At 51.9% G+C, this 25,716-nt stretch overlaps 10 protein-coding genes across 10 annotated transcripts; 3 read left to right on the plus strand and 7 right to left on the minus strand.

Moving 5' to 3' along the window:
- Positions 1-211: 211 nt before the first annotated feature.
- On the plus strand, positions 212-3,745 carry PODANS_2_8180 (uncharacterized protein; the record flags this gene model as incomplete). The annotated part of the gene is made up of 4 exons (XM_001911586.1): positions 212-890; positions 970-1,172; positions 1,228-2,102; positions 2,152-3,745. 4 exons carry the CDS (start codon positions 212-214, stop codon positions 3,743-3,745), a joined length of 3,351 nt encoding a protein of 1,116 aa, XP_001911621.1.
- Positions 3,746-4,612: 867 nt separating this feature from the next.
- PODANS_2_8190 (uncharacterized protein) lies at positions 4,613-5,272 on the minus strand (the record flags this gene model as incomplete). The annotated part of the gene is made up of 2 exons (XM_001911587.1): positions 4,613-5,102; positions 5,145-5,272. The coding sequence occupies 2 exons, from the start codon at positions 5,270-5,272 to the stop codon at positions 4,613-4,615; spliced, it is 618 nt and encodes a 205-aa protein (XP_001911622.1).
- Positions 5,273-7,656: 2,384 nt separating this feature from the next.
- PODANS_2_8200 (uncharacterized protein) lies at positions 7,657-8,943 on the minus strand (the record flags this gene model as incomplete). The annotated part of the gene is made up of 1 exon (XM_001911588.1): positions 7,657-8,943. The coding sequence occupies one exon, from the start codon at positions 8,941-8,943 to the stop codon at positions 7,657-7,659; it is 1,287 nt and encodes a 428-aa protein (XP_001911623.1).
- A 658-nt stretch (positions 8,944-9,601) lies between these two features.
- On the minus strand, positions 9,602-10,765 carry PODANS_2_8210 (uncharacterized protein; the record flags this gene model as incomplete). The annotated part of the gene is made up of 2 exons (XM_001911589.1): positions 9,602-10,495; positions 10,598-10,765. The coding sequence occupies 2 exons, from the start codon at positions 10,763-10,765 to the stop codon at positions 9,602-9,604; spliced, it is 1,062 nt and encodes a 353-aa protein (XP_001911624.1).
- Positions 10,766-12,056: 1,291 nt separating this feature from the next.
- PODANS_2_8220 (uncharacterized protein) lies at positions 12,057-12,810 on the plus strand (the record flags this gene model as incomplete). Its single annotated transcript, XM_001911590.1, has 2 exons — positions 12,057-12,465; positions 12,539-12,810. 2 exons carry the CDS (start codon positions 12,057-12,059, stop codon positions 12,808-12,810), a joined length of 681 nt encoding a protein of 226 aa, XP_001911625.1.
- Positions 12,811-13,549: 739 nt separating this feature from the next.
- On the minus strand, positions 13,550-15,072 carry PODANS_2_8230 (uncharacterized protein; the record flags this gene model as incomplete). The annotated part of the gene is made up of 2 exons (XM_001911591.1): positions 13,550-14,756; positions 14,819-15,072. 2 exons carry the CDS (start codon positions 15,070-15,072, stop codon positions 13,550-13,552), a joined length of 1,461 nt encoding a protein of 486 aa, XP_001911626.1.
- A 620-nt stretch (positions 15,073-15,692) lies between these two features.
- On the plus strand, positions 15,693-16,589 carry PODANS_2_8240 (uncharacterized protein; the record flags this gene model as incomplete). Its single annotated transcript, XM_001911592.1, has 1 exon — positions 15,693-16,589. One exon carries the CDS (start codon positions 15,693-15,695, stop codon positions 16,587-16,589), a length of 897 nt encoding a protein of 298 aa, XP_001911627.1.
- Positions 16,590-16,661: 72 nt separating this feature from the next.
- Positions 16,662-17,969, minus strand: PODANS_2_8250 (uncharacterized protein; the record flags this gene model as incomplete). Its single annotated transcript, XM_001911593.1, has 1 exon — positions 16,662-17,969. The coding sequence occupies one exon, from the start codon at positions 17,967-17,969 to the stop codon at positions 16,662-16,664; it is 1,308 nt and encodes a 435-aa protein (XP_001911628.1).
- A 3,144-nt stretch (positions 17,970-21,113) lies between these two features.
- On the minus strand, positions 21,114-22,558 carry PODANS_2_8260 (uncharacterized protein; the record flags this gene model as incomplete). The annotated part of the gene is made up of 2 exons (XM_001911594.1): positions 21,114-21,919; positions 21,979-22,558. The coding sequence occupies 2 exons, from the start codon at positions 22,556-22,558 to the stop codon at positions 21,114-21,116; spliced, it is 1,386 nt and encodes a 461-aa protein (XP_001911629.1).
- Positions 22,559-23,311: 753 nt separating this feature from the next.
- On the minus strand, positions 23,312-25,076 carry PODANS_2_8270 (uncharacterized protein; the record flags this gene model as incomplete). Its single annotated transcript, XM_001911595.1, has 2 exons — positions 23,312-24,880; positions 24,936-25,076. The coding sequence occupies 2 exons, from the start codon at positions 25,074-25,076 to the stop codon at positions 23,312-23,314; spliced, it is 1,710 nt and encodes a 569-aa protein (XP_001911630.1).
- Positions 25,077-25,716: the final 640 nt, after the last annotated feature.

Consider the following 25,716-nt stretch of genomic DNA (forward strand, 5'->3'; position numbering starts at 1 on the left):
CAGTTACTCTTTATCAGTTATCCTTGCGGTTCTTGTTCTTGCAATTAAATCCAGATGCCTTTCCCTCGGGCGACGCTAGGCATTTGATGCTCCCTGATCCAATCCGTAGCCGTCGAACCTCCACAGAATCCCGCGATCGGACGAACCGACGCAGCTGATCGACATCCAAATCCACAGTCGTCCTCGAAAAGGCCCAGCCGATTATCTCACAATGGATGCCCAGGCAGCTACCGAGCCCAGAACTCATAGCGACTACACTGTGGGATGGGTCTGCGCTCTGCCCAAAGAACAAACCGCGGCGACAGCTATGCTAGATCACAAGCATGTCGATCTTCCGAAACCACCCAATGATCACAATACGTATACCCTAGGATCCATCGGCAATCATAATATCGTCATAGCCTGCCTGCCTAAAGGCGAGATCGGAACAAATTCGGCGGCGACTGTCGCGACCTCGATGGCCAACGCCTTTCCGTCCATTAAGATCGGTCTAATGGTTGGCCTCGGCGGCGGTATTCCACCCAAGGTTCGGCTTGGCGATGTTGTGATCAGCTCACCAGTGGGCCAGTATCCTGGGGTGGTTCAGTGGGACTTGGGCAAGGCGAAAGAAGGGGGCAAGTTCGAGCGGACTGGGTCGCTAAACAACCCACCTGCCTCGCTCCGCACTGCCTTAACGAAACTGGAGACCGAACATGAAATGAGCGGATCTAAGATACCTCAGTATCTAGAGGATCTAAAACGCAAATGGCCAAGGCTGGCGCTGAAGTACGCCAGCCGTGATCACCTTGAGGACCCTTTCGGCGTACCGGACGATCCACCTCGCAGCCAAAAAGCAATCCAGGGCCTTCCTTCCATGGAGTCTGGGGCCAAGCAAGTGGATGAATACTGCGGTTGGTGGAGATGGCGGGAAGCTGCGAAATATGCGTGTGCATTACGGTCTGATCGCATCCGGTAACCAGGTCATTAAAGACGCTACGTTCCGAGATAGGCTCGACGAGGAGTTTGGTGGCTATGTTCTCTGCGTCGAAATGGAAGCGGCGGGACTAATGAACAACTTCCCGTGCATTGTCATCCGAGGCATCTGTGACTACGCAGATTCGCACAAGAATAAAGATTGGCAGGAGCACGCGGCAGCCGTAGCTGCAGCATTTGCGAAGGAGCTTTTGCAATATGTGCAGCCAAGTGAGGTTGTCGAAGAGCGTCCGGTAAAGGATATATTAGAGCAAGGTTAGTTATTCTCCGGTCGGGGTCACTGTATATGTTTTAATAATAGGTGTAGTTCACAAAGAGATATCCGCAACTCGAGAAGACGTCACCCAGATCAAATCCAAATTTCAGAAAGAGGAAGATAAAGAAGTCCTCGACTGGCTCACGACAATCGACTACGGTCCGCAGCAAAGCGACTACCTTAACAGACGGCAACCAGGAACCGGGCAATGGCTCCTTGACTCAGAAAAGTTCAAGGGTTGGCTGTCCGCCAGCAATCAGACACTCTTCTGTCCAGGTATCCCCGGGGCGGGAAAGACGATCTTAACGTCAGTCGTGCTTGACCACCTCGGTTCCAAGTTTCACAACGACCCGAAGATCGGCATCGCATACATTTACTTCAATTTCCAGCGGCAAGACAAGCAGAAGATTGATGACTTGCTGGCGAGTGTGCTGAAACAGATAGCCGAGAGCCAACCCTCTGTTCCAGGAAGCGTCAAAGATCTCTTTGACAAGCATAAGGCCAAGCGGACGCGGCCATCACTTGACGAAATCTTGAGAGTTCTCCAGTCCGTGGCGGCGACGTGTTCGTGTGTCTTTATCGTTGTTGATGCACTTGACGAATGCCAAACATCCGAAAGCTGCCGGGAGAGGTTTCTCTCCGAGCTTTTCAACCTACAGAAAATGCATGGAATAAATATCTTTGCGACATCGAGGTCTATCATGGAGATTGTTGATCGCTTCAAAACCAGCATATCACTGGAGATCCGTGCAAGTACCGCCGATGTGGCACAATATCTAGAAGGTCACATATCGGAGTTACCATCTTTCGTCCAACAGGACCGGCGGCTGCGAGAAGAGATTATGGCGGGGATCTCAGAAGCCGTCGATGGAATGTATGTACAGAACTGTAGGGAAGAGCAGCACAGGCACTGACAGTTGCAGGTTTCTCTTGGCACAAATCTATCTTAATTTGCTTTATGATAAGATGACACCGAATGATATTCGAAGCACATTGGAAGTCTTCCGGAACCAAGGGCAAGGCCGAGACGAGATCCAGAAGGTCGGGGCACTAACCAGTGCGTACAACCAAGCAATGATGAGAATCAATGGGCAGATGCCGGGTTGCAAGAAGCTTGCGATGGAGGTTCTGACATGGATCACGTGTGCGAAGAGACAGCTTACCACGTTAGAACTCCAGCACGCCCTCGCAACCAAGCCGGGAAAGTCCGAGCTTGACGACGGAGACTTGCCATGCATCGGAGACATGGTCTCTGTATGTGCTGGACTGGTAACGGTCGATGAAAACAATGGCATTATCCGGCTGGTTCATTACACAACGCAAGAATATCTTGAGGGAACACGGTCGCGATGGAATCCGAACGCAGAATTGGCGATCACGACAACCTGCGTTACCTACCTCTCATTCACCGTCTTTGAGACCGGGTTCTGCACAACGAACCGTAAGCTTAAGGAGCGGTTGCAGTCAAACCCGCTCTACGATTACGCCGCGCGCAACTGGGGGCATCATGCACACAAGGCTGCAACATCGAGTCAAGTGGTTATTCACTTTCTTGAGAGTAAAGCTAAGGTCGAAGCATCAAGTCAGGCGTTGATGGCCACCAACTGGAGCCGATCATACCCAATAGGCAGTCAACATGTTCCAAGGAATATGACGGGACTACATTTATCAGGATACTTCGGAGTCATCGAGGCCGCAGATGAACTCCTCAGGAGTAGACCCGGTCCAGATCTGAAAGATACCTGCAGAAGAACGCCGCTGTGGTATGCTGCCCAAAACGGGCACGAGGCCGTTGTTAAGAAGCTGCTCGCAGCAGGAGCCGACGTTAATACTGCTGCTGCTTCTTTTGATGGCCGGACGGCGCTCCAAGCGGCAGCTGGACGAGGCCATCTTAAGGTGATCGAGAAGCTACTCGCAGCGGGAGCCGACGTTAATGCTGTTGCTGCTACTTCTGGTCGCTGGACGGCGCTCCAAGCAGTAGTTGCTACTTCTGGTAGCTGGACGGCGCTCCAAGCAGCAGCTAGAGGAGGCCATCTCGAGGTGGTCGAGAAGTTGCTTGTAGCGGGAGCCGACATTAATGCTGCTGCTGCTACTTCTATTGATGGCCGGACGGCGCTCCAAGCAGCAGCTGAAGGAGGCTATCTTAAGGTAGTCGAGAAGCTGCTCGTAGCGGGAGCCGACGTTAATACTGCTAATTCTTCTAATGGCCGGACGGCGCTCGAAGCAGCAGCTGGAGGAGGCCATCTCGAGGTGGTCGAGAAGCTACTCGCAGCGGGAGCCGACGTTAATATTATTGCTGCTACTTCTGGTCGCTGGACGGCGCTCCAAGCAGCAGCTAAAGGAGGCCATCTCGAGGTGGTCGAGAAGCTACTCGCAGCGGGAGCCGACGTTAATGCTGCTGCTGCTACTATTGATGGCCGGACGGCGCTCCAAGCAGCAGCTAGAAGAGGCCATCTCGAGGTGGTCGAGAAGCTGCTCGTAGCGGGAGCCGACGTTAATACTGCTGCATTGTTCTAATGGCCGGACAGCGCTCCAAGCAGCAGCTGAAGGAGGCTATCTTAAGGTAGTCGAGAAGCTGCTCGTAGCGGGAGCCGACGTTAATACTACTAATTTTTCTAATGGCCGGACGGCGCTCGAAGCAGCAGCTGGAGGAGGCCATCTCGAGGTGGTCGAGAAGCTGCTCGCAGCGGGAGCCCGACATTAATACTGCTGCTGCTACTATTGATAGCCGGACGGCGCTCCAAGCAGCAGCTGAGAAAGGCTTCCTCGTGGTGGCGAATCGACTCAAGGCAGCCGGCACATTGAGATGACAAGAGTATATATTCATATGTCCTTTGTCGCACAGCTTGTTTCTACACTTTGCAGAAATGCTGATGTCGACTTGATGTATAGCTTTAATCGGACACTTCGGTGGTAGGCTGCTACGAACAGTCAAAAGACGATCGTTACTAATCAAATCGATAAAATGATGGACTTCTCTCCACATTCTAAGTCCTCTATACTTTTGTTATTATTCGTGATACAAGAGGGGTCTGGGGCACGGTGCCAATCTTTAATGCTTTCATCTCTTCTACAGTCTTCTAGATTATATTTACGTTAGTCCGCTTGGATGGCGTTCTCGCTCCGTATAATAATACCTACAAGTGGCGTCGCGGGCTGATGCTTCGGATGCACCCCTGTATAAAATACGCCCCACGACGTCACAGGGACAACCTCAATAGTATGGTAACTATTTCGATACTTTCCTCGTCGTAGTGCCTAGCTTTAACCAGTCTTATAAAGTTTTCGAAACCTGTTCCTTAGTGTTTCCAAGACTTTAACGCGGCTTTCTCGCTGTAGTAGACAAGCCTAGCGAAGAAAATAAATAAGTACTACCAACAGACATTACGCATCAAGGATACCGTTTGCTTGTCGTAGATGCTCTATATTTCCAATAACCATTTGTAACTTCCGATCAGACGGCTCTAGAGTGGTCTGGAACCCAGATAACGCCCGCTGATACATCGCCTCCGCTGCCCCCAGTCGGCCCTGATCCGCGTAAAGGAGGTCCAACATATGTGTCGCGTTGGTGATATTACTTCTTTCGAAATCGTACTCGCGCCCCTGGAACTTCCCAGCCCACCATGAGCACCTCTCCACATGCGGGAGAAGCCGCCGCTGGAGCTCCCAATAGTCCTTAGTCTTGCTGTCGGGCCCGGAGAATCCAACCACCGTCATCGCTTGCCGCAGAAACAATCTCTTCCCATTGTCATCCTGTATGTGCGACGTCCATCTGTGCACCACCGGGTGTATGCTGTGGTTGCCGCTGCCCTGCACGGACCCTCGGGCCTCGATCATCGAGTAGCGGAGCAGCAGTCTCTCTGCGTCCAAGAACCTGACCTCGTTGCACGCCATATCGCAGAGCCATCCGGGCTACTGCTCCCCACCGCCTGCCGAAGCTTGCAGTAGACCGTGCCACAGGTCTATGTTGTCCACAAAAGCCCAGAGCCGCAGTAGATTCGAGGCGTGCTCGTTCCTCACCTCGATTGCCTTAAATAACATCATCCACGTCGTCCCAACACTTCCTTCTCGTAATCTACCAACGGTAAGCAAGACGTGCCGTTAAACCTAATCAAGTCGTCCCATTACTACTTGTAGAGCCGAACATACGACGCAACGTTGAGGCAGGTCTTGCGGAGATACGATGCAGCCTGCACCGGCGCAAGTGGCAGCCTATCGAGCAAACCGAGTAGCTCTGTCCCCGTCTCGTCCATAACTGCTACCTGTCAGCCTAAGCCCCAAAACGTACGTCGTTAAAGGACTACCTAGTTGTTGCCTATACTACTGCCGGAACATAGTATTGCCTAATTTTTGGTCTACCTTATTCAGTCGTTTCGAGTCGCCGAACTCCGCTAGCCTCGATAATCGTATAGTAGTTAGCACCGACCCGTAATTACCCGGAAGGTACTATCGAATATCGTATGTGCCTGTCGACCCGCCTTACTCGTGGTCTTGGTCGATGTTATCGAAGACCAGTAGCCAGTCGATATTATCCGGCCGCCCAAGCCACTCTAATATATTAATCACCACGACTTTCAGGTCGTCCTCGTTATGTGAGGCGCGGTTCTTACTCCTATCGGGAATCTGGCCTTTTGTCACGGTAGTTACACCGTGACCGTCGTTAATCCACTAATGGAACTTGGTACGTGCAGAGCATAGACTAATGCAACTTAAAAGACTTTGAATCTCGCTGCCGCGAGACGTGTTTGTAGCTCTTTAAGCTACGTCTTAACAATAGAGCTTGCCCGTACCCGACGGAATAAAGCCTAGACTGTAGCTTAGCTTAATATTACTGTTATTAACCTGTTAACCTGTTTTACTAGTGACACCTTCCGGTATCCTGCTTGCACAGCCAGCAAGACTCTGTCTTAGCTGGTCTGCCATCTGGCCAGAAGACCAAGCTGAACGCGGCTTGGTGGCGTCAAGCAAAGTCGGCAGCTAGCTGTGTCTTCCCGATACTACTAAGTTCGTAGAGAATAAATATCTTACGCCGGTGATTCCGCCGGGACACATACTGAAGTGATCTAAATAAGGAAACACATGATAATATCGCTGTCTTTTCCTTGAGTACTCCCAGGCTTAAGAGACTAACAACTCATTATCTCTATCCAGTCCCCATTCACACTATCACCTACCAGCCACAGATCTTCTTACCGTTATTTTCCATTTATAGCCCTTCGGGGTAACCTGGGAGGCCAAAGCTTAGCTTACGTAGCGGTACGATAAAAGGTTTCCTTTAGCTATGCCACTGTTACGGAAGAGGTAGATAATCGAGGCAAGCTACGATAAGTCTGACCAATTTAATGTAGAAGTAAGCTGAAGAGGGAAAAAAAGAAAGCAAACAAAGTCTGGCTGGAAGCAGGGCTTTAGATATGGTTAAGTTTGGACCTGTGAAAGCATCTACGTGACTCTCACGTGGCATGCCCTGCAGACCTACATGTCATGAGCCAGGGCCGTGATAGCTAGGAAAGGAAGGCAGATGGGTTGAGGCTTGCAATTAGCTTTCTGACTATGCTATGGCAGTCAGATTTCATTGCCGACCCTTAATTGCGGCTGAAAGAGCAGTACGTGCTTGAGAAGGGGCTGGTCGGTACCTTCACTTGCCATTGCGCTGTGGGAAGCATCACGCAAACGCCAAGCTGCCTTAATCAGCATCTAGAATAAGCTCCATCATTTCGTTCTCTTACACCTCAGCTTCTCAACCCCCTACCGCCGGTATCCCGAAAGTCGTCCAGATCTTACATGATTATAGCATATCACCCCGATATCAAAGATCCCAAGACCCGAGATTTGTGGCTAGGCCAGAGGGAGCAAACGACTATATACCTGAGGTGAGGGCCTGGGCTGTGCCGCAGTGATGAGCTAAGTCTAGCACAAACGCGCACGGACATCCAGGCGTAATCCAGTCGTTCAGCTGAATCCTCAGCAAATCGCATTCCTTATGATGGCACACAGATGATCATGATTTCGGCTTCAGAGATCGAAGTGGTAAATGTCCAGATATGCAAAAAGTCATGCTTCATGATCCTTTCTCCTGAGAGCCTGAAAATACGAGCTCGATGTACCGAAGTACCAATGTTTTTTACTGCCCGTTTTATTTTCGATTTTCTTTTTTCTGTCGGCGCTTACATGCTTCAGGTTCCTTGGGAGACTGAGGAGTGTGAATGTAGAAGATAGGGAGAGAAATCTTCCTCAGTTTTTGGCAGTATGTCTTCCGAAATCTGCATCGGATTTCCCTGGAAATGACAGTCTGGCTGTGGAATAACCTCGGATTGTATGAAGGGCAAACCGCCGACACGACACCCCGGTCTTTGTCGCTGCCATCTGAATCCAAGGACCATGAATCGGCTAAAACTAGGTACCTAAGGTATCTCCTTCATAGTAAACACTTAAACCCCACTAAACTTCATCCCCGTCAACGACAACTCCCCCCCATCAGCCAACCACTCCGGCCCCCCACTCCACTCAAACTCCTTCCCAACCTTCCACGTCCCATGAAACAACATGCCATTTACCCCCAACCCATAAACCGACACCTTCCCCCTTACCAACGACACCACAGCCGGTGTACTATTAAACGCGCCCCCCAAATCCTGCCACTCTTCCGCCCACTTCTGCCCAATCAATGCCTTATGCTTTAGCCTATCATCCCTCCCCACAGCCAACACATCCAACCTATCCGGCCCACTAACATACACCACCGGAGTGGACTGGAAACTCCCTCCCAAATCCACCAGGTTGTTCGTTTCCGCATCCCCAGTCTTGGTCCAGTTGTAGTATTCCATAGTTCTGTTTACCGTTATCCCAAACACAAAACTCTCTTCGACTGTTCTCGAAGCGATGGCCAGCTGCCCCCTGAAGTCCCCCCCTGCCTCGACCCATCCTGTCCAAGCACCGAGCCAAGTGGTGGTAAATAACGGCTGGGCTGTGCCTCGAAACCCAAGTACCGCCATTCTCCACGGTCCCGGTCCACACCCAATAACCGGGTACGATGACAGCCCACCCCCATGACTCTCCCATCCTGACCACCCAGCATACGGCTTGTAGTAGATCCTATACAAGCCCCCATCCGTCCCTCTGATCGCCACGTCCATTTGTGAATCACCACACGCTACTGCATAGGGCGGACTGGTAATCGCCTTCCCAAGCTCAGTCCAAGTGTCGTTCCATTTCCCGTTGTAAAACCTTTTCGTTTGGATAGTGTTATTCTTTGCATAAACAAACACATCCACCAGGTTGTTATCCAACGAAGCGGCGGAAGGCTGGGAAATCATGTCACCGCCCAGTGATTCCCAGTCAGAGAGCCACTTCTCGCCGTTGGTGGTGCGGTACCATACCGCGTTGTCTTGCCCGAGGCCGAAGAGGAAGGCGGTGGGAGGCGAAGCGTACTGCGCAACGGAGAGGACAGAGGGGCAGATATTGCCTTGACAGACGGAATTGGATTCGAAGGTTGGCGAGGAGTCTGATGGGCGAGGGTCAGTGCTGGTCCGTGAAGCTGGGGAGAAAGAAAGGGGGCTACCGGTTGGGGAAGTAGACGTTGCGTTTCCGCCTGAATTGCCACGGCCGCCTGAAGGGTCGGGAAAGGCAGTTGGTTTTCCCTGGCTGACGGTTCCTCCGGGTTCATTACCTGAGTCACCCCCAGAAGAGCCATTCGAGCTACTCGGATGGATGAGCATCTGGTAGCAAGACAAACAAGGTTGGGAACAAGTACCTAGAAGAGTTTTGCGTTGCCAAGCGACTTCCAAACACACCCCCAAGGATGGCAATGATGATAAGAAGCGCCACAACTATCCCAGCCAGGAACCACTTTGTCGCCGATGATCTCTTCTTGACAGTTCGGTCAACAATAGTAGTCCCGCCTCCGTCACTGAACGGCCATGGCTGTGTAGAGATCTCGGATCGTGGAACTGGTGGACTCCAAGGACGACTTGTAGGAGGTGTCGGAGGGTCAAAGTCCGGCGGTTGTCCAATTGATCGGTCAGTATTAGCCCCGATTGCGGCCGTTGTAGAGTTGTAGGAGGGCGGCCATTGACTTCCCGCGGTAGCAGTGCGATATGATGTTGTTGACATGGCCACAGGTGATGGTGCTGGAAAGAAAGCTCGACATGCACGAGGTTCTGGTGACGCTTGTTATCCATAGAATATCAAGACATCATGATGCGATGTGCGCTTGGCCGCAATGCTGCAGGCTGGTGATAGTACGACGCCACTTGCTGTTCTCCGAACGGCTGAGTTGATGACCACCCTCCCAACCCCCACGAGGTCTGGCTGCTGCATACTGGCTTTCAGTCCCCATCGAGATAAGCGCGGAATTTCTCATCATCTCCTATCTGTTCATGCTCCATCCTTCTGGCGGCGCAACAAAAACTGAGGTATCAGGGTCTTTGAACCCGGAAGAGGAGGCAACACCAACGAAGAGTTGTTCTTTGACCGTCCGCTTTCTTCGTCGACGACAGCGATAAGTTCAGATGGGCCTTGACGTGGAGGTTGTAAGTCGTCCTCACCCAACCACTCTCTGGCCTCCCTCCTCAGCTGGTTCTCTCTCATTCTCGATGGAATGTGCACAAAAGACACATTTGTATTCTGTCTGGTCAAACTGACACCGAATTTGCTCAGCAAGGCCTGGATCGGGCCTTTCAGCGAAGGGCAGCATGCAGCAAAAAGCGAGATGAGCTGCTCGAGAATGGTCCAGGTAGCAATCGACATGGCCATCTCCCACTGATCATCCACGTTCCTCCAATCAGCAACGACCACGGCCTTCATGATCGACGCGACGCTGGCCAATAAGCCCATCCCTGTCAGGATGCATATCACGACCCTCTCCCTCAGCGGACGGCGTAGGTTCCAAAGGATGAACATCGGAGCAACAGAAAGCAACAGGTCGGTGGTAATGTTGATTGCGGAGCCGATGCTGGAGACTACAATGTCTGTATGGAGGCTGGGACATTTTCGCTCGCGCAGAGGGACCATGATATCCCAGGCAGCATGGAATGGTCGACATTTGAAGAAGAGATACTGCATGTCGGCCACGCAGTAGGTGACTTGAACGGCAGCGATCACGTATAGGCCTATCCTCCATGACTTTTTCAGGGGTAATCGCAACAAAGTCAAGACAATGGACGTCTTTATCAAAGTCATGCTGATAGCCCATATCGGAATGGCAAAATATGCCAAAAAGACAGCTTCTCGAACTTCGTCCATGCTGATGTCTCCGGGGTGTATATGCATCTCTGGGACGAGGAGGCCCCAGTCGATAATGGAGCAGGCCTGGGATTAACGAGTCAGACAGGATAGAAAAGGCAAGCTCGAGTTCGGCAGAATTAAACCTACCAGCCCAGCGATAATGAAGGCATCATCCCATCCCAGTCTCCAGACCGGCCATATTCGCACATATATTCTTGCACAAAAGGGAACCAAAGCAAGTGCCAGGAGTGGGACGGTGACTCCGAAGTGGAGGCGAGCCAAAAACGCTGCCCTCTCGGTGATGGTGGGTGCCATCGAGGTCGTTGAGGCGCTGGATTCGATTGCGGTGGTTGCGTTTACACCATGGTAGGATGAAATGGGAACAAATGCGAAAATAGACCCAGGAGCAATTGGAGATGGAAGATGTGATAGATGATCAAAAAACCGTGCTTTCTGGGCGATGAAATTGCGCCAACCAAGTTGAGGTCCAGAAGCCGGGGCTGTTCCCAATTTGAACAACCGGTGAACTGGTCCTGACATTTCTTTTTCTGGCTCCCCGGTCCATGCTTGACGATCGGCACAATCATGACGGGGACAATTCGAGCTTGGCAAATGCTTGACAGGTAAAAGCCTCCGCTGGCACGGCGCTGATTTGCTGAATGTCGCGGTGCTGGACCCGGGGATCAGGGACTGGGCACGGCAAAGCCAGGGGCCAACATGGGGAAGCGAAATTGGTGGCTCGATATGCTCTTCGATCACTAAGAAACCGAGGATTTGCCGACTCCAAGCAAATTGGGAATCAAGAAAATCCCAAGCCAAAAAAGCTCAGGAGGTGCCAAATGTACTCATAGTACTCCACAAGACCTGTCTGTATCTTGCTCCTCCCTTTTGGTCATAATTGGCAAGTTTCCGCCACCGGGTCTTCAAGGGCCTCGACTTCCATAAACCATAAGGTATAAACGGATCTTCCATAGATCGCCGCCGGCTGCTATGTCCCAATTTCTCACTCCTTCAGGACGAATCTAACCAGAAATGCTTCAGTTACATCCATCATATCAAAATCTCGTTGTTTTGCCGCGGTATCACCCGACCTTTCGGCGCCGACTTCGGAAGATCACTTTTGACCCTAACCCTAGCGCATGTCCATGATATTTAGTTCTTGTACCGATGAAATCCCTACACTGAGCTGATTCTTGAACATATCGATACCACGCTGGATCTAGACAAGTATACCTATCCGAGATCCCGATCATTTTGCATGTCAAATCATGCATCAGATTGCCCTGATGCTACCTTCAAGAACCAAAACAGCCGCCTGTGATTGGTCAGTGAGCCTTGATCCACACCTGCAGGAGGTGCGCCGTTTAAAACTTTTACCTTGATGTCGACATACACAAACTGACGAATGATGACGACCCCTGACGAGATCAGACTCCATACTCTGTAAACACTCATCCGATTGTCTCAGTATCACCGTTGAAGCAAAGTCTGCAGTCAGAAACCACTGAACTCGGAGGCGCAAACCTTCAAGAAATCTCACCCTCAACCCCGCCATCAACCCCTCCCCCGCACTCCCTCACATCACCACACACACACACACACCAAAATGTCAGACCCCTGCAAAATCCTCGTCTTCGCCTCAGGCAACGGCTCCAACTTCCAAGCCCTCATCGACGCCGTCTCCTCGGGCGCCATCCCCAACTCCAAGATCATCCGCCTCATCGTAAACAAGAGCAAAGCCTACGCCACCACCCGCGCTGACAACGCCGGCATCCCCTGGGAGTACTTCAACCTCATCTCCCACGGCTTCCGCCAAAAGGGCGAGACCGACCCGGCCAAGCTCCAGGAGTCAAGAGACAAGTACGATGCCGCCCTCGCGGAGAAGGTGCTCAAGGGGGATTACAAGCCCGACCTGGTGATTTTGGCCGGGTGGATGTATGTCTTTGGAAAGGCTTTCTTGGATCCGCTTGAGGCGGAGGGGATCAAGATTATTAACTTGCATCCTGCGCTGCCAGGTAAGGGTTATTGTTTGTTTCCATGTGACAAAGAGTTTGGCTAAGACAGGTTTTTTTCTTGTAACAACAAAAGGCAAGTATGATGGCACCAATGCTATTGGGCGGGCGTTTGAGGACTTTAAGGCCGGCAAATTGGAGGACAACAAGACGGGTATCATGGTGCATTATGTCATTGCCCAAGTTGACAGGGGGGCTCCTATTCTGGTGAAGGAGATTGAGTGCCGCGAGGGCGAGGAGTTGGAGCAGCTGGAGCAGAGGATACATTCTCACGAGCATGAGCTGATCGTTGAGGCGGCTGCCAAGGTGGCAGGTGAGATCCTGGACAAGAAGAACAAGACACAATAAAAGACGACAGGCTCGAGCCGTTGATTCTGCCCAGGCATCCCATGCTTTTACCACGCCTCATCATGTCCAGGATCAAGACATAATTCCACGTGATGGAAGTATTAATGCTGGTGTTGAGCAAAGAGACGTTTTCCAATGGTGTCTCTTGGAGGTGGTGAGGTTGTTGGGTGTTTGGGGTTTGGGGGTGCAGGTTGTTTCGAGCAAATTTCGAGGGGCGATACTTGGGAAGAGAATGCGCCCCGGCTGAGGATTGGGGTTGTTTGCTTGCAACATTGCCCTTCACCAGAGTTGACTCAAGTGTTAAACTGTTTATTTGGCAGAAAGCTCTTTGAGGAAACTTTGCCATCACAAACTAGTAGCCTTTTGTGTGCCAAGAAACGCATGAAAGCGAGGTGATTCAAGCAGGGAATCGTCCGGAGCCAACCTCACCTCACCGTCACGTCGAGCATGGGTTTTGGAAATCTCGGCCCTGGATTCAGATCAACGGGCTTGAGCTAGGTGATAAATTTACGGCCAGATTTGGGCAAATAGGTTCTCTTGCATTACTGTCCATCTCTTCTCTTTCCCTTGAGCAAAACCATTTCGAGTGCAAACTTGGCTTCCACCTCAACATAAGGTACCTGTCAGATTAACCCACTCAAGAGAACAAATCCGCTACCTATTTCCCTCTAAAGCATAACATACATCTGGTATCTGGAAAAGCCCGAAAGCCATCTTACGATTCATAATCATCCCGATCCTACTCCTCCAACTCATCCGTCTCATCATACCCATCGTCTTCCGAGAAATCATCCTCATCGTCTTCCGAGTCACCATCCATATCCACGTCCGAACCGCTGTATCGATGTTCCCAAGGGCAGACCATGCTGTTGTTGACAGATTTGATCATCGCCGCGAGACTCACTCGGTCTGTTGTTCCTCTCCAGTTCTTGCGGGCCCATAGGGGTTTCTTGGCACCATCCTGATCAGCCTCGAATGTGATGAGATCTTGCCAGTGCGCAATTTTCGGTTTCCCATGATAGATGTCACTCAGCTCCAGCACCCTTAGCTTAATCCCTCGAACTTTCTTCAAGCTATTGAAAAAGGCGACCCACGGATTCGTCTCGGTTTGTGAGTCACGCTCTGAGTGGCAAAGGGACACACGCCGCAGGCAGAGGTGTTTGAGTGTTGGGCTGAACTTGGTGATAAGGGTGAGGAGGGGTTGAGGGGCCACGCTTATCCATCCGATGTCAAGTCTTTCTAGATTCGGGAAGGAGACCGGCTTTCTATCGATATCATTGAGAGGAGTGTCTGATTCTGGCTGCTCAAGCCATTTGAACAACACGGGCCCCAGCTCCGTCCGATCATGCGGTGATGATTGATGATTGAAGTTGAGTCGGAGCCATGTGACGTTTCTTGCCATGGTCAAAAAGTCGTGGATCATGAAAAAATGGTCCTTGATGCAGAAACATAGATGAAGAGTCTTGAGGTTGGCGAGGATGGGCGCCAGCTTTGGTTCCAAGGGCGGAGGTATGGCAAAGGCGCTGTCATGGAGGCCCCAATTTTTGTCCCTTAGGTTGACCTCGATAGTATTAGGCTGAGCACCAGAAGCTCCCAGTGCAGAGATAATGGCGGTGAAAACCCTTGTGGGGTATGTGTCTGACATCAGCTGCCCGTTGTCTACGCCGGTCTCCAGCCTCAGGCCTATTGACTTTTCCAAGGTTGCTGCACCGTAACTCCGCCAAGATCCGTTGTCTCGATTCCGAGTCTCGGAATTGAAGTCCCTTAAGTCAACGGTTCCGAGATGTGGGAGCGCCGCAAAAGCTTCAGCAAGCATATCTCGCAGTAGGCCCGTAGCGAACAAATTATTTTGCTCCGCCTCTGCGCGTAGCCAAATGCGATGCTTCTCAGCTGGGAGTTTGTTTGCTTCCCAGCTGTTTCCAACCCGATCCGTGCAAATGATGACACTATCCCGAAATTGTGAGTAAAGTATTCGCGTCTATGTGTTGTCTAGTAGGCATGTGCTTACTGCTTGAGAAAGGGAGCAAGTGTGCTGTGCTTGGAGATAGATACGAGGGTCTGCAAGCTTTGGACAGAGACCATGAACTGTCTCTTGCGGAAAAACTCATGTGCAAAGAAATTGAAGAGGTTCCTCTCAAGACACTTGCAACTCAATCGGACGTTGGCGAGGTCACTGGTCCTGATCCAGCGAGTGATGCGCAAGAGCAACTCGACAGGGACCTGCGCAAGATAAGAGTCCTCTTGAGGATTAATGGCGCCCATTATCGAAGGTATACCTATGGAAGTGTGTGGTCGGTCTTCGGTTCATTGGGAAACAGGTTGATTAATATAAGTGTCGGTTGTCGTTGCCAACCACGTGCCGGGCGAGCAAGGGCAATGCGCGGCTAAGTGGGGCGGTTTAGGCAGTAGACGCCCCCTTGCGGGGCTGCTTGTCTAGCATCCCGTCCTCTGTGTAAACATCACATCTTCACGCAGACCATTGAAATGTATACATAGAGTTGTGAATAACTGTTTGGATCTTGGAGCATATTAGACTCAAAAGTGGGGTAATGAACTGGATACCAAGCTTCTCGATGTTCAGTTGACAAACCACTCAGATCTGAAATCATGAGTTGAGGTCCAATTGTCTTATACAGTTGTCAATGGTAATCTATAGTCTTCAGGTTACTATCATGAAACCTGACGTCAAGATTGTATTTATATCAGGTTCCATATTGTAGGGGTCCCTTGTTTCTCCCTTCCAATGCCAAGTTCCTTGATCCACCGGCCCACCACTGCTGCCTATCATCACATCACTCCACAGTCCTCGAATACCACTGATAATAAATCTCTTCACTTCCAATCCTCGAACCTTTTATCTGCCATATATTAAATCTCACATCATGTCTTCACCACCCGAGCCCTGCACCGGCCCCCAATGTCCAGGCGGCTGCACCAACCAAGACTGCCCCTCAACATGGTACCCCTACACGACCCAAGAATACACCGCCATGTTCCTCTCCTACTACAAATTCCTCACAACCCTCTACTACTCCCCGTCAGACCTCAAGATTCCACCCCCTCAAGGCTGGCCTAATCTCACCCGTGAAGCCGGCATGCCGAGATATTACAAGACTGATTTCGCCGTCGAAGTCATGAGACACCTCCCCTACCTCGGGGGCAATCATCACTACGAGTACAAGTCCATCATGATAGACTACAGCACCCTAAACCCCAGAACATCCATGTGGTTCCAACCAAACGGCCTGGGAAATTATCCCAAGGATGACTGGTGGGAACATGCGTGGCCTTACGATCTTCCTGCGGGCCAAAAACCGCCGCGAGGAGACTCCCTCATCCCTTTGACCGTCGGATGGGAAAGTGGCGGCATCGTCTTGATCCTGGACGTTCAAAGAGGGAAAATCATCGAAGAGGAGTTGAGATGCGACAATAAGATGTATGATGCACAAGAGTACTTTGACATGATGGCATGTAAGTTCAGGAACCTCGAGCGGGTCCCCTGCGACGGGAGGATATTGGGGGAGTTTGGTGAAATGAAAGAGAGACAAGAGCCAGTAACAGAGGAAGAGTTTTTGGGACAGGATCCTAACGAGGGGTGGGGGACAGACCTTGATAAGGCTTATATCAAGCAGCTCTATCGCGAGCATGGGTGGCCAGACAATTTCCTCAGGGAAGAGTGCTTCTGGGTCGTGAATGATTTGATGGAGATGGTCATGGAGACAAGAGACGACGAATGGGAGGCATGGGATGAAAATGACTTCGTGCGTGCGCGACGATAATAAATGTACCAAGATCAAGATTCATCCATGGACCACACATAAACTGTTCTGCTGAGGTTAAGGTTGCCATGCTCATGGCATCCTATCTCCCGCATATGCCCCACGCCCGCCGATCAAAACAATAAACTCCTCCGGATCTCCTGCGTTGACCTTCCCGCTCTGGTCAGCCCCCCCATCCGGCTGAACATCGTCATATGCGAACGCATATCCCTTGCCATCAAGATTGCACTCGTGTACAATTCGGCAATAATGGTTCGTAGGCTCGCAGCAGTAAAACGTCTCCGGCGGAGAAGGGTGCTCCATGATATCCGCAATACAGCTCCTCTGGAACGCAGCCGCAAGTCTTGGAATAATGGCGTTTCGTTTTGGTGATGGGCCCGTGGTAAAGGGCCCACTGTTGCAACCCAGAATATCTGCCGTGGTAGGCTTCGAAAACGCCTCTCCTCCTATGATGAGCTCGTTCTTGCCCTTTGGAATGCACCCACTCAAAACCCCCATTGGCGTTTGCGTGTCGACATGCATCTCACACCCTGTTTCGGCCCCATGGCTTTGCTGACTTTGACTCTGACCCTTATTTTTGAACCCCATGAACAGAGCCGACAGCCTATTCCGCTTCCCATCTTTCTCAGCCTTGATCTCCTCCTTATGCCCATTTGTATGGCCCCCCTCCACCCCCTGAGCATACTTCCTCCAAGCTCTTTCCACCAACGGCTCAAAAAACCCGTCGAATTTCACCCCCGCAGCCCCAGCATGAGTCGGACTCAGCACCCTCAGCACTTGACCACCACCTCCCTTCTTCATAACAATCAGCCTCTCCCAAGGCCACCCATCCTTCTTCGTCTGCTCCCTCAACCCCTGACAAACTCTCTCCAACCCATCCTCTGCCATCCCACTGACATGCTGCACCTTCCCACCCCTCTCCTTGAGCGTCAACCCAGCCGGAATCCCACTCACAAAATCCACATAACTGATATTGGCAAACAGCTGCGCTGGATCAAGCGTGAACTCACAGAACCCAAAGTTGACTTGGTTATTCGGATCAGTCGGGTTCAAAACAGAGGGCTCAACAAGCGCCGCTCCACCGCCAGGCCCGCCTTGGTTGCGCAAGAAGGTTAACGGCGTGTCATAGCTGTACCAGATTCTACCGCCCGCTATTTGAGGGATCGTCACCACACTCGAGTGGCTGCCGAGTACAATGGCGCAGTCTTCTTCAAGAGGCTGCAGAATCTGGCTGGGATTAGAAGGGAAGTAAAGGGAGCTGTCCTGCTTGACAAAAACACGGCGGGAGGAGTGTTGGATCGCGAGGCCGGTGATGTAAGCGTAGACGGTAGTGCCCGGGGGGGCGTTGTTAACGAGTGAGACTTTGAGTGAATTGGGCATCTTGGCAACTGGATTGCTTGATAGTTGAACAAAAAATGGATGTTGCTGATCAAGGGGATATCCCCTGGTTTTGTTGCTGCGATTTTTCAGCTGGCAATGTTGTGAGGGGTGGGGAAAGGTATGGGGTTTTGGCCATCGTTCGTTGTTGTGGTGGAGAGCTGATGTTGACGCTGGTGTTGCTGCAGGTGCACCCAATGCATGGCGCCAGATCTTGTTTTTGAGCTGAGATGGAAAAAGAGGGGAATTATGACTTCACTTCGATTTGTTGGAGGGAAGCTGTAACTAAGTTGCTGAATATTATGTTCAGTTTCCTCGGCAAGAATCGTGACTTTTCCTCTCTTCTTTGGCAATGCCAAAATGTGCTTTTGCCATTAATATTTTGAGCATTTGATGGTTAGAAGAAACAATGACGTCGTTCCCAACCCCTGCATCAACAACGGATGAACGATTCAGTTCCACCAACGATCTATCACGTGCTTGTGGTCCCCAAAAAGCTGGAACTGTTCCAAACTGGCCAACCATATGATGTCTGTGCTCTATGTTTCAGATGCTGAGGAATCTTGGCAGTGGATCCTGTCTCTGACCCTACTCGGCATTTGACGACCTCGACATTGATGAAGATGGGGGGAATGCATTTCCTAAGAGCACCATGTTTCTGACATTGGTCCGCGAAGAAGTCAATAATTTGCTAACTTGTCTCTTTCCATCTTTAACACTTGTTTCCAAACGACCATTGGAGAAGCCTGAGAAACGCGGTTCCAGACAGGCAGCGGACGATGCGATGTGGAAGTGTGACCAGGAGCTTTTCATCCTTAAATCCAATTGTCGAGCTCAACATCCGTCGCCGCGAGGGTTTAATGGCTTCATATTACACATGGGGCAGAGTATCTCACTACATATCCTGCTGCTGTTACGAGGTTGAGTGCATGGGCGAGCTAAAGCACGAGGCGCAGAAAAACAGGACGGCTGTGGTTATACCAATGGAAGGAAGGACTCTGAGAGCAACCAAGGGTTTGTGGGGCTTTAAAGTGCCATGCTAATTAAACCGTCTTGAAATGTTTGCTTGCATCTGTGCCACCGGGCGAGAGCAGGTCATGGAGGCAACGGCCACTGTCCATCAGTCGACAGGTTGTACCTGTGAGCCCTTGATGCCTTGTGTCCCCCGGGGAGGCAGATTCTAAGACCCAGAACTCGAACTGATCGACCTACTTGTGCAATGCCAACCTGCTTCCGATGCCATGCTTCCCCCTTGTAGCTGGAGACTTGAGTACAACACATCATCCGCAGCTTGCCGCCAGCATTCTGGGAATGCCCCAGCTTGGCCATGCATCGAAGGAGGTCATGTTCTGCGGCTCTCCGCCCCCATTGTTGTAACCCTGCTGCTTTCTTGGGAAAGATTCCTTTGCCTCTTGTCTCTAATAACTGTCACCGAAGACGGGCCAGACCGCCAGCCAGCGGCTTGGATCACCAGCTCCATTTTCCCTTCGGCGCAACGGTCTTTCGACGACAACAAGCGGCACACCAACACCATTATGATGGCCATGAAGGCCCTGTTTTGCATCCAAATAACTTTCTTCCGTTTGGCATATGCCCACTGGCTTGGCCAAAAGCCCGATGGTCCCCACAACAACTATGGCCTGCCCGAGGCCACAGCAACATCATCACCAGACGACATCAAAGGTTGGTCGCCAAAGCCAACCGAGCCACCCCTCCCAAACCATGGACCAGACATCAGCTTCATCGAGTTGATGAGAAGAAGCGAACATTGGATAAAGGCCAAGCGGCAGACAACTCAGTATCTGAACTCGAAGACGTGCGGCTATTTTCCCTCAGACGAATGCAAGTTGTCCTCTGTCTACCCTTCACCCCGAGCCTCCCTAACAAAGCCCCTATTTCAGTTGACCCCTGGGTATGCCCCAACTCAGAAACATGCACCACCAACACCAACAACGTCGTTGCGTGCCTCTCCTCAGGCGAGACAGGGCCATTCTTCAGCGTCTGTTTCGACTACTCAGCCTACAAGCAGGGTCTATGCGACGATAGGAGCGCAGACAACCCCGAAACTGGGTGCTGGTAAGTCGGGCGCCTTTACGTCACGAATGACCAGCAGCAGCTAACGTTTCTTGAACACCAGCGCATCGTCAACAAACCCTGCATGTGTCATGTACCTCTGGCCCGGCCCCCAACCCAAAAGCATGTTCTTCTGCCATCCAAGCTCAACAATCATCACCATGCTGGACGTCCCGCGAAGTGTACTCGACGCCTCCACCAGCAGCACCTCAACCGAGCCACCCTCAACTACGACCTCACCTCCCCCCGACCCCACGCCCCCGCCTCCCGACCCATCAGCAATCAACATCGATGCCATAACCGGCGGTGTCATAGGCGGGGTAGCCTTCCTGTCCCTTATCGCAGCAGCGATCTTCTTCCTTCACCAGCGTCGTAAGAAAAAGTCCCCTCCCAGCCCTCCTCCTCCCACCAACCAGAATTACACCCCCGTCCCACCCAACAACAACCCTACTCCCAATCAACAACCCTACTCCCCCCCCCGACGACCAGACTTCCTCTCCCTCCCAAGTAGCTCAACCCTCCCCTCCTCGACCCCCTACCTCTCCAACATCAGCCCCCCAACCGGCGGCGACCCATACTTTCCCCACCAATACGACCCTTCCAAACAACAACCACCCGAAACACAGCAGCAGCAGCAAGGCTACTTTTTCTACGGACCCGGTAGCGGTGATGCTGGCGTGGGGTTGTATCCTCACGGCACCCCCAACACGCAGAACTCCCATTTTGAATCGCAGTATACCACCCGTCCTGCTCAGGGGCAGGAATCCTACCAACCCTACACCCCCCCGCAGCAAGAACAGCCCCAGCTCTCCGAGTTAGACAGTGATGACGTAGGAAAAGGCCAGAGCGGTAATCCAGCCGAGATGATGGGCAGTTGCGCCGAGCAGCAGAACAGAAACAGGGCTGAGATGCCGGAGGAGTGTGACGCAGAGAGACAGAGTGCAAATCCAGCTGAGACGCCCATAATACCAGAGCCAAGAGTAGATAGCCAAGCTCACGCCTGAAAAAAACGGCAAGATAAGATAAGGGGATTACATTGTTTCTTGCTTGACTTCGCACGATGACCTCCAGCCTTTACACCCCCTTCTTCTCCCTTAACCAATGCAAATTAACCGGCGTAACCGCCTCTCCACCATCCCTCACCACCCTCAAGATATTCCTCATACTCAACTCCTCAAATCCGACATGCGTCTCCACCGTCCCGCCAGCGTTGTGACACGTCAACATTACCCTCCCCGGATGCTGGCCTCTGTCATCAAACCCTAAGCCAGTCGCCATCCTCACCAGTCTCTCGTTCACACTGGGCTCATCCATATGAACATCCAACGCCGCAGCCCCTACCACTCCACTGTCCAACGCATCCGCCAACGCCTCCTCATCCACAAGCGACCCCCGTGCAATATTCACAAACCTCGTCCCTGGCCGTAGGTAGCCAAACGTCTCAGCAGTGATGATCGGTCTCCCGTCCGCAGAAGCAGGCGTGCATAACACCACGCAGTCCGATACCTTCATCAGGCCTTCCAACTTCTCGTAGAATGTAGCTCTGAGCTCAGAATCGACAGCAGCAGGTTTCCTCACAACGTCATAGTAAGCAATCTTCATCCCAAAGGCCGGATTCCCCATCTTAGCAGCTATCTGTTGCCCTATATTCCCAAACCCGATCAACCCCAACGTATGCCCTCGTGGGTTGTGACTAGCAGCCGTGGCTCTCGCGTGGCATTCCCGAAAGGTACTCCTGGCATCGCTCGAGGACGTTAGGTAGGGAAACGTAGCGGCGTTCATGCACCACGGAAGGTGTCGAAAGGTCGAGATGATCATGGCGACGGAAAAGTCCGCTACTGCTTCTGCCGCGGCGAGGCCCGAGTTGCAGTAGATTATCCCTGTTTTCTTCCAGTCAGCTTGCGGTTGGGAAAGTTCTACCCAGCAACAGAAAGCGCACCTCTTTCTCCCAGGAGTTTGGTATCCGCCCAGTCGAACCCGGCGCCCGCGCTCGCAAAAACTTTGACCGACGAAGGCAACAGGTCAATGAGCTCAGCATCCCACCGTCCCATCTCTCCTCCTGTGCCCCAGAATGGACGGAAAATGGCGCTAAAGTGACCCCATCTTTTCTCTTTCAGGGCGCGGATGAGCTCGTTTCTTTCGCGCTCGGGGGTGGGCGGCCGGATAACCTCAAAGGCAGCGTTGAACTCGGCGTAGGTGTCCGGGTTGTACTTGATCGGGTCGCCAATATGAAGGACTATCGGTCGTTGTGGTTTTCGAGTCGCAGTATCTGGTGAGGAGGTAGTTGACGGCCAGAGAGGGATCGTGGCTGTCGTCGCATTGGGTGTCAAGCTAGGGATTGAGTACTGTTGCAGCGGGGAGCTTGACCGCGGGGTTGATGCCGGTACCGGAGTGCTTGCCGGCATGGGAGTGTTTGTAGGCTCTGCCATTGTCGACACAAGATGTCTCGACCGCTCGTTCACTGCACCACAGCCCAATTTTTGGTGTTTGACGAGAGGAAAAGAACTGGGCAAATTCATCCTGCAGTCAGACCCCCAACACCTTTTACTTTGCGCTCGCAATACCAAGGGTGCAACGCCAGCAAAAGGGGGCCAGCGCGGCAATGCAGAAATCCCGGCTAGCTCTGCCGCGATAAGCCTGACAGTGAGTGCCAAACCCGGAAATTCCGGGAGCGTTAGGTGAGCGTTAGTTCGGATGACATCCGATCAGATGGTGACAATAGGATCGTCCATCCTGTCCTCTAGCCGACGGCCCGTACCACCACAGAAACACTGTTTCTCAGCAGCCAGTCGGCGATTCTCTCTCCGCATTTTGCCCTCTGTGCCGTGTTCACAAGGAGCTCCTGGCGTGAGAAAACAGCTGATGATCATCAAAGCTGTCGGGTCGGGCGGCCGTAGTTGCAGAAAGAGAGCCAGTAATACATGTCTTCCACCACGCTGTGAAACAGTGGTGTTGTCACCAACAAGTTGGGGGTGCGGGGTCCGAGAAGGTCGCTAAAAACGTGCTATGCGAGCCGAGCCGTGGTGGAGGATGTGGGGGAGTTTCCACTATGACATTGATGACGAATTAGGTGGGGGTCCAGTTGACAGGACCTCGGGAGCCGCAACTTTGATGAGCCCAAAGAGCTCAGGGATGGGTCGTTGTCTCTCACCTCAGAGGTTGGATATCATAGATGACCAATGGTACCTTATATTGTCGCTATAACGGTTTAGATGCCATACGTAGGCTTATCGGCTGCGTGGTTACATTCACATATGAACCTTTCAGCCGCGTCATATCCCGTCTCCGCCGGGATCTCCATGGGGGTCCATGACACCGGCTTTTCCAAGCCATTCCCACCAGTCCACGTTGTCATCAATATCCATGCCTGGCTGAAATTCGCCAGTTATATCTCCTGCCAAGGTTGGACTGACCCCCATCCAAGGTTGAGGATCAATAGCCATGTTCGGCATTGGGAACGACGGTATATTAGCGAAGGCTGCTGTGGAAACACTGTGAGTATTTGATGGGTTGGTAAGAGGGTTCGGTCTTGATGCAATCCCCTGGTAGCCAAAGTTGAAGCCGCTTGGAGCTTGGTTGTTGTTGGTGTGACCAAATCCCCCCAAATTCGCTCCGTTGAACGAGGTCTCGATGCCAGATGTTTCAGGTCTGCTGTAGGACATACCAACGGGCTTGGCCGCCACAAGTCCTTGCCATCGTTCCCGAAATAATTGGGCACTCAGTGAGTCTGGGAACGGCCCATCACTTGCGAAGGGCGTTCGTCGTGCATCTTCTTCTTCTAGTAACCTTGCTCTGACCGGATCCTTCCGCAGACGTTCAAGCTCTGCTTCCCGATGTTTTCGTGCTTGGGCTATCAGCCGGCGTAGTGGTGTCCAAAACCTCGGGCCCCTTTCTAGGCTCGACTTGCTGGGGACCAGATATTCGCTGTGAAGAGCCAACCATGCGCGCTCAACGGTCGGCGACCAAGGCCTTTGCGTGATCTCAAGAAGAATGAAGATGATAGCATGCCAATGTGTATAAGAATGCGATACCCAGCTCCATCCCTTGATTTCTGTCTGGGTATTGATGGCATGATTCTGCTCCGTGATTTCGATCGCTGACAGCAGGAGCTTGTCGCGGACCTCCATGGGCATATCTTGCTTGTTTGGCGAGGAGAGGAGTGCGGGAAAGTGAAGTATGAGCCGGACCTTTGCGACAACAAGACGTGCAACGGTAATTCCAATCCAGTACTTGATATCAGGCTCCCCAGCTTGATGATGTCGGATATAACGCTGGTCGAATTTTGAGTAGAGCTCGTCCAGAATCCGGTCCATATCTCTGATGCCATCGGCTGTTGGATTCATCATTCGGCGCATCATGTTAGACACCTCATAGCAGTACAGAGCATTGCTCATGTCTGTCATGCCCTCCCGTTCCGCGGGAAGTTCCGTCATATCCGGGCTGATATCTGAGTCGTTCACATTCAGGGGAAGCTTTGTGTCGAAAGTACCATGGGATATTGTGACCTCGGTGCCTTGATCTTCCGATGTCCTGGCATCAAGGAAACAAACACCCCACCAAACTCGGCGACGCATCTCAGCTTCGTACGGTGAAAGGCCTTTCATCTTAGCGTCATCCCGGTTGAGGCCAAGAGATTGGGCCATCCGGATCACAATTCCAGTCATCATCCAGACAAACCTGGGGCTGTCGTTGCAGCGGACCAACAAAAGAAATATGAGAAGCGCCTGGACCACAATGAGGCTGGGCGAGCCGAGAAAGTTCGTTTTTGCAAGAGCATGCTCAAAACCGGAACGAAACTTCCGTGTGAGCTCATCTTTGGTAGACCCGAGATTCCCTGCTACCTGTAAAGAGCATCAACATAAATATTTTCAAAATATCAAAGAGGGTCATGCTCACATCTGGTTCTTCCATTGACGTGACAGCCGCAAAGTAAATGGCAAACATCAAGGTTTCCTGCGCCGGTCCAAGTACTGGTGGGGCTCCATCATGCTTCGGTAATAGAAGCTGTTTGACGGCAGGCATATGAACAGTTTGCATCAAGCTGTTGACATTCTCACCAAATACCCCAAGCAAAAAGGGTACCTGCGCTGGAGCTGGATACAAGTGATAGATGGATGCTCCGCTAGACCCTAGACTTTGTCCTAGAAAAACAGTGTGCCTCGGCGATGAGACTTGAGTAGCAGCAGTATTGGCATTTCGAAATGCATCTTCGGGATCCGAGTCGGAGCTATTTGGGTCTTCTTGGTGCAATGCTCCGGTTTGAGACCGTAAGAGGTCAAGCTGTTGCTATCAGCATTCTTGTCTCGACGTAGCTGGCCTCTCAATCTCACCTCGTCATAGATTCTCGAGAATATGCCACTTCTCACGTGGCCCTGTTGGTTTGTATCATCCAATGATAACTGCTGGGTCATCTCAACAGGTGACTTGGACGGGTTGTTGGCGTTGCGAATAGCGGCTTCACCACCCAGGTCTTTAACGAGCTGTTCGAGCTTTTCTAACCGTTGCATGACATGAGTTGCATCTGCCTTTTGCGAACTTATGTTTGGTAGGCTGCTCATGACTGGTGTCTGGGGTGGTGCTGTGCTTGGTGGACTAGTGGTACAGCTACTGGCACCAGGAGCGGCCCGCCGGGCCCATCGAGGTGGGCGGTACGGAGCCAGAACACAAGCAATGCCAT

Source organism: Podospora anserina, chromosome 2 (genome assembly GCF_000226545.1).
Source record: "Podospora anserina S mat+ genomic DNA chromosome 2, supercontig 2".
Lineage (NCBI taxonomy): Eukaryota > Fungi > Ascomycota > Sordariomycetes > Sordariales > Podosporaceae > Podospora > Podospora anserina.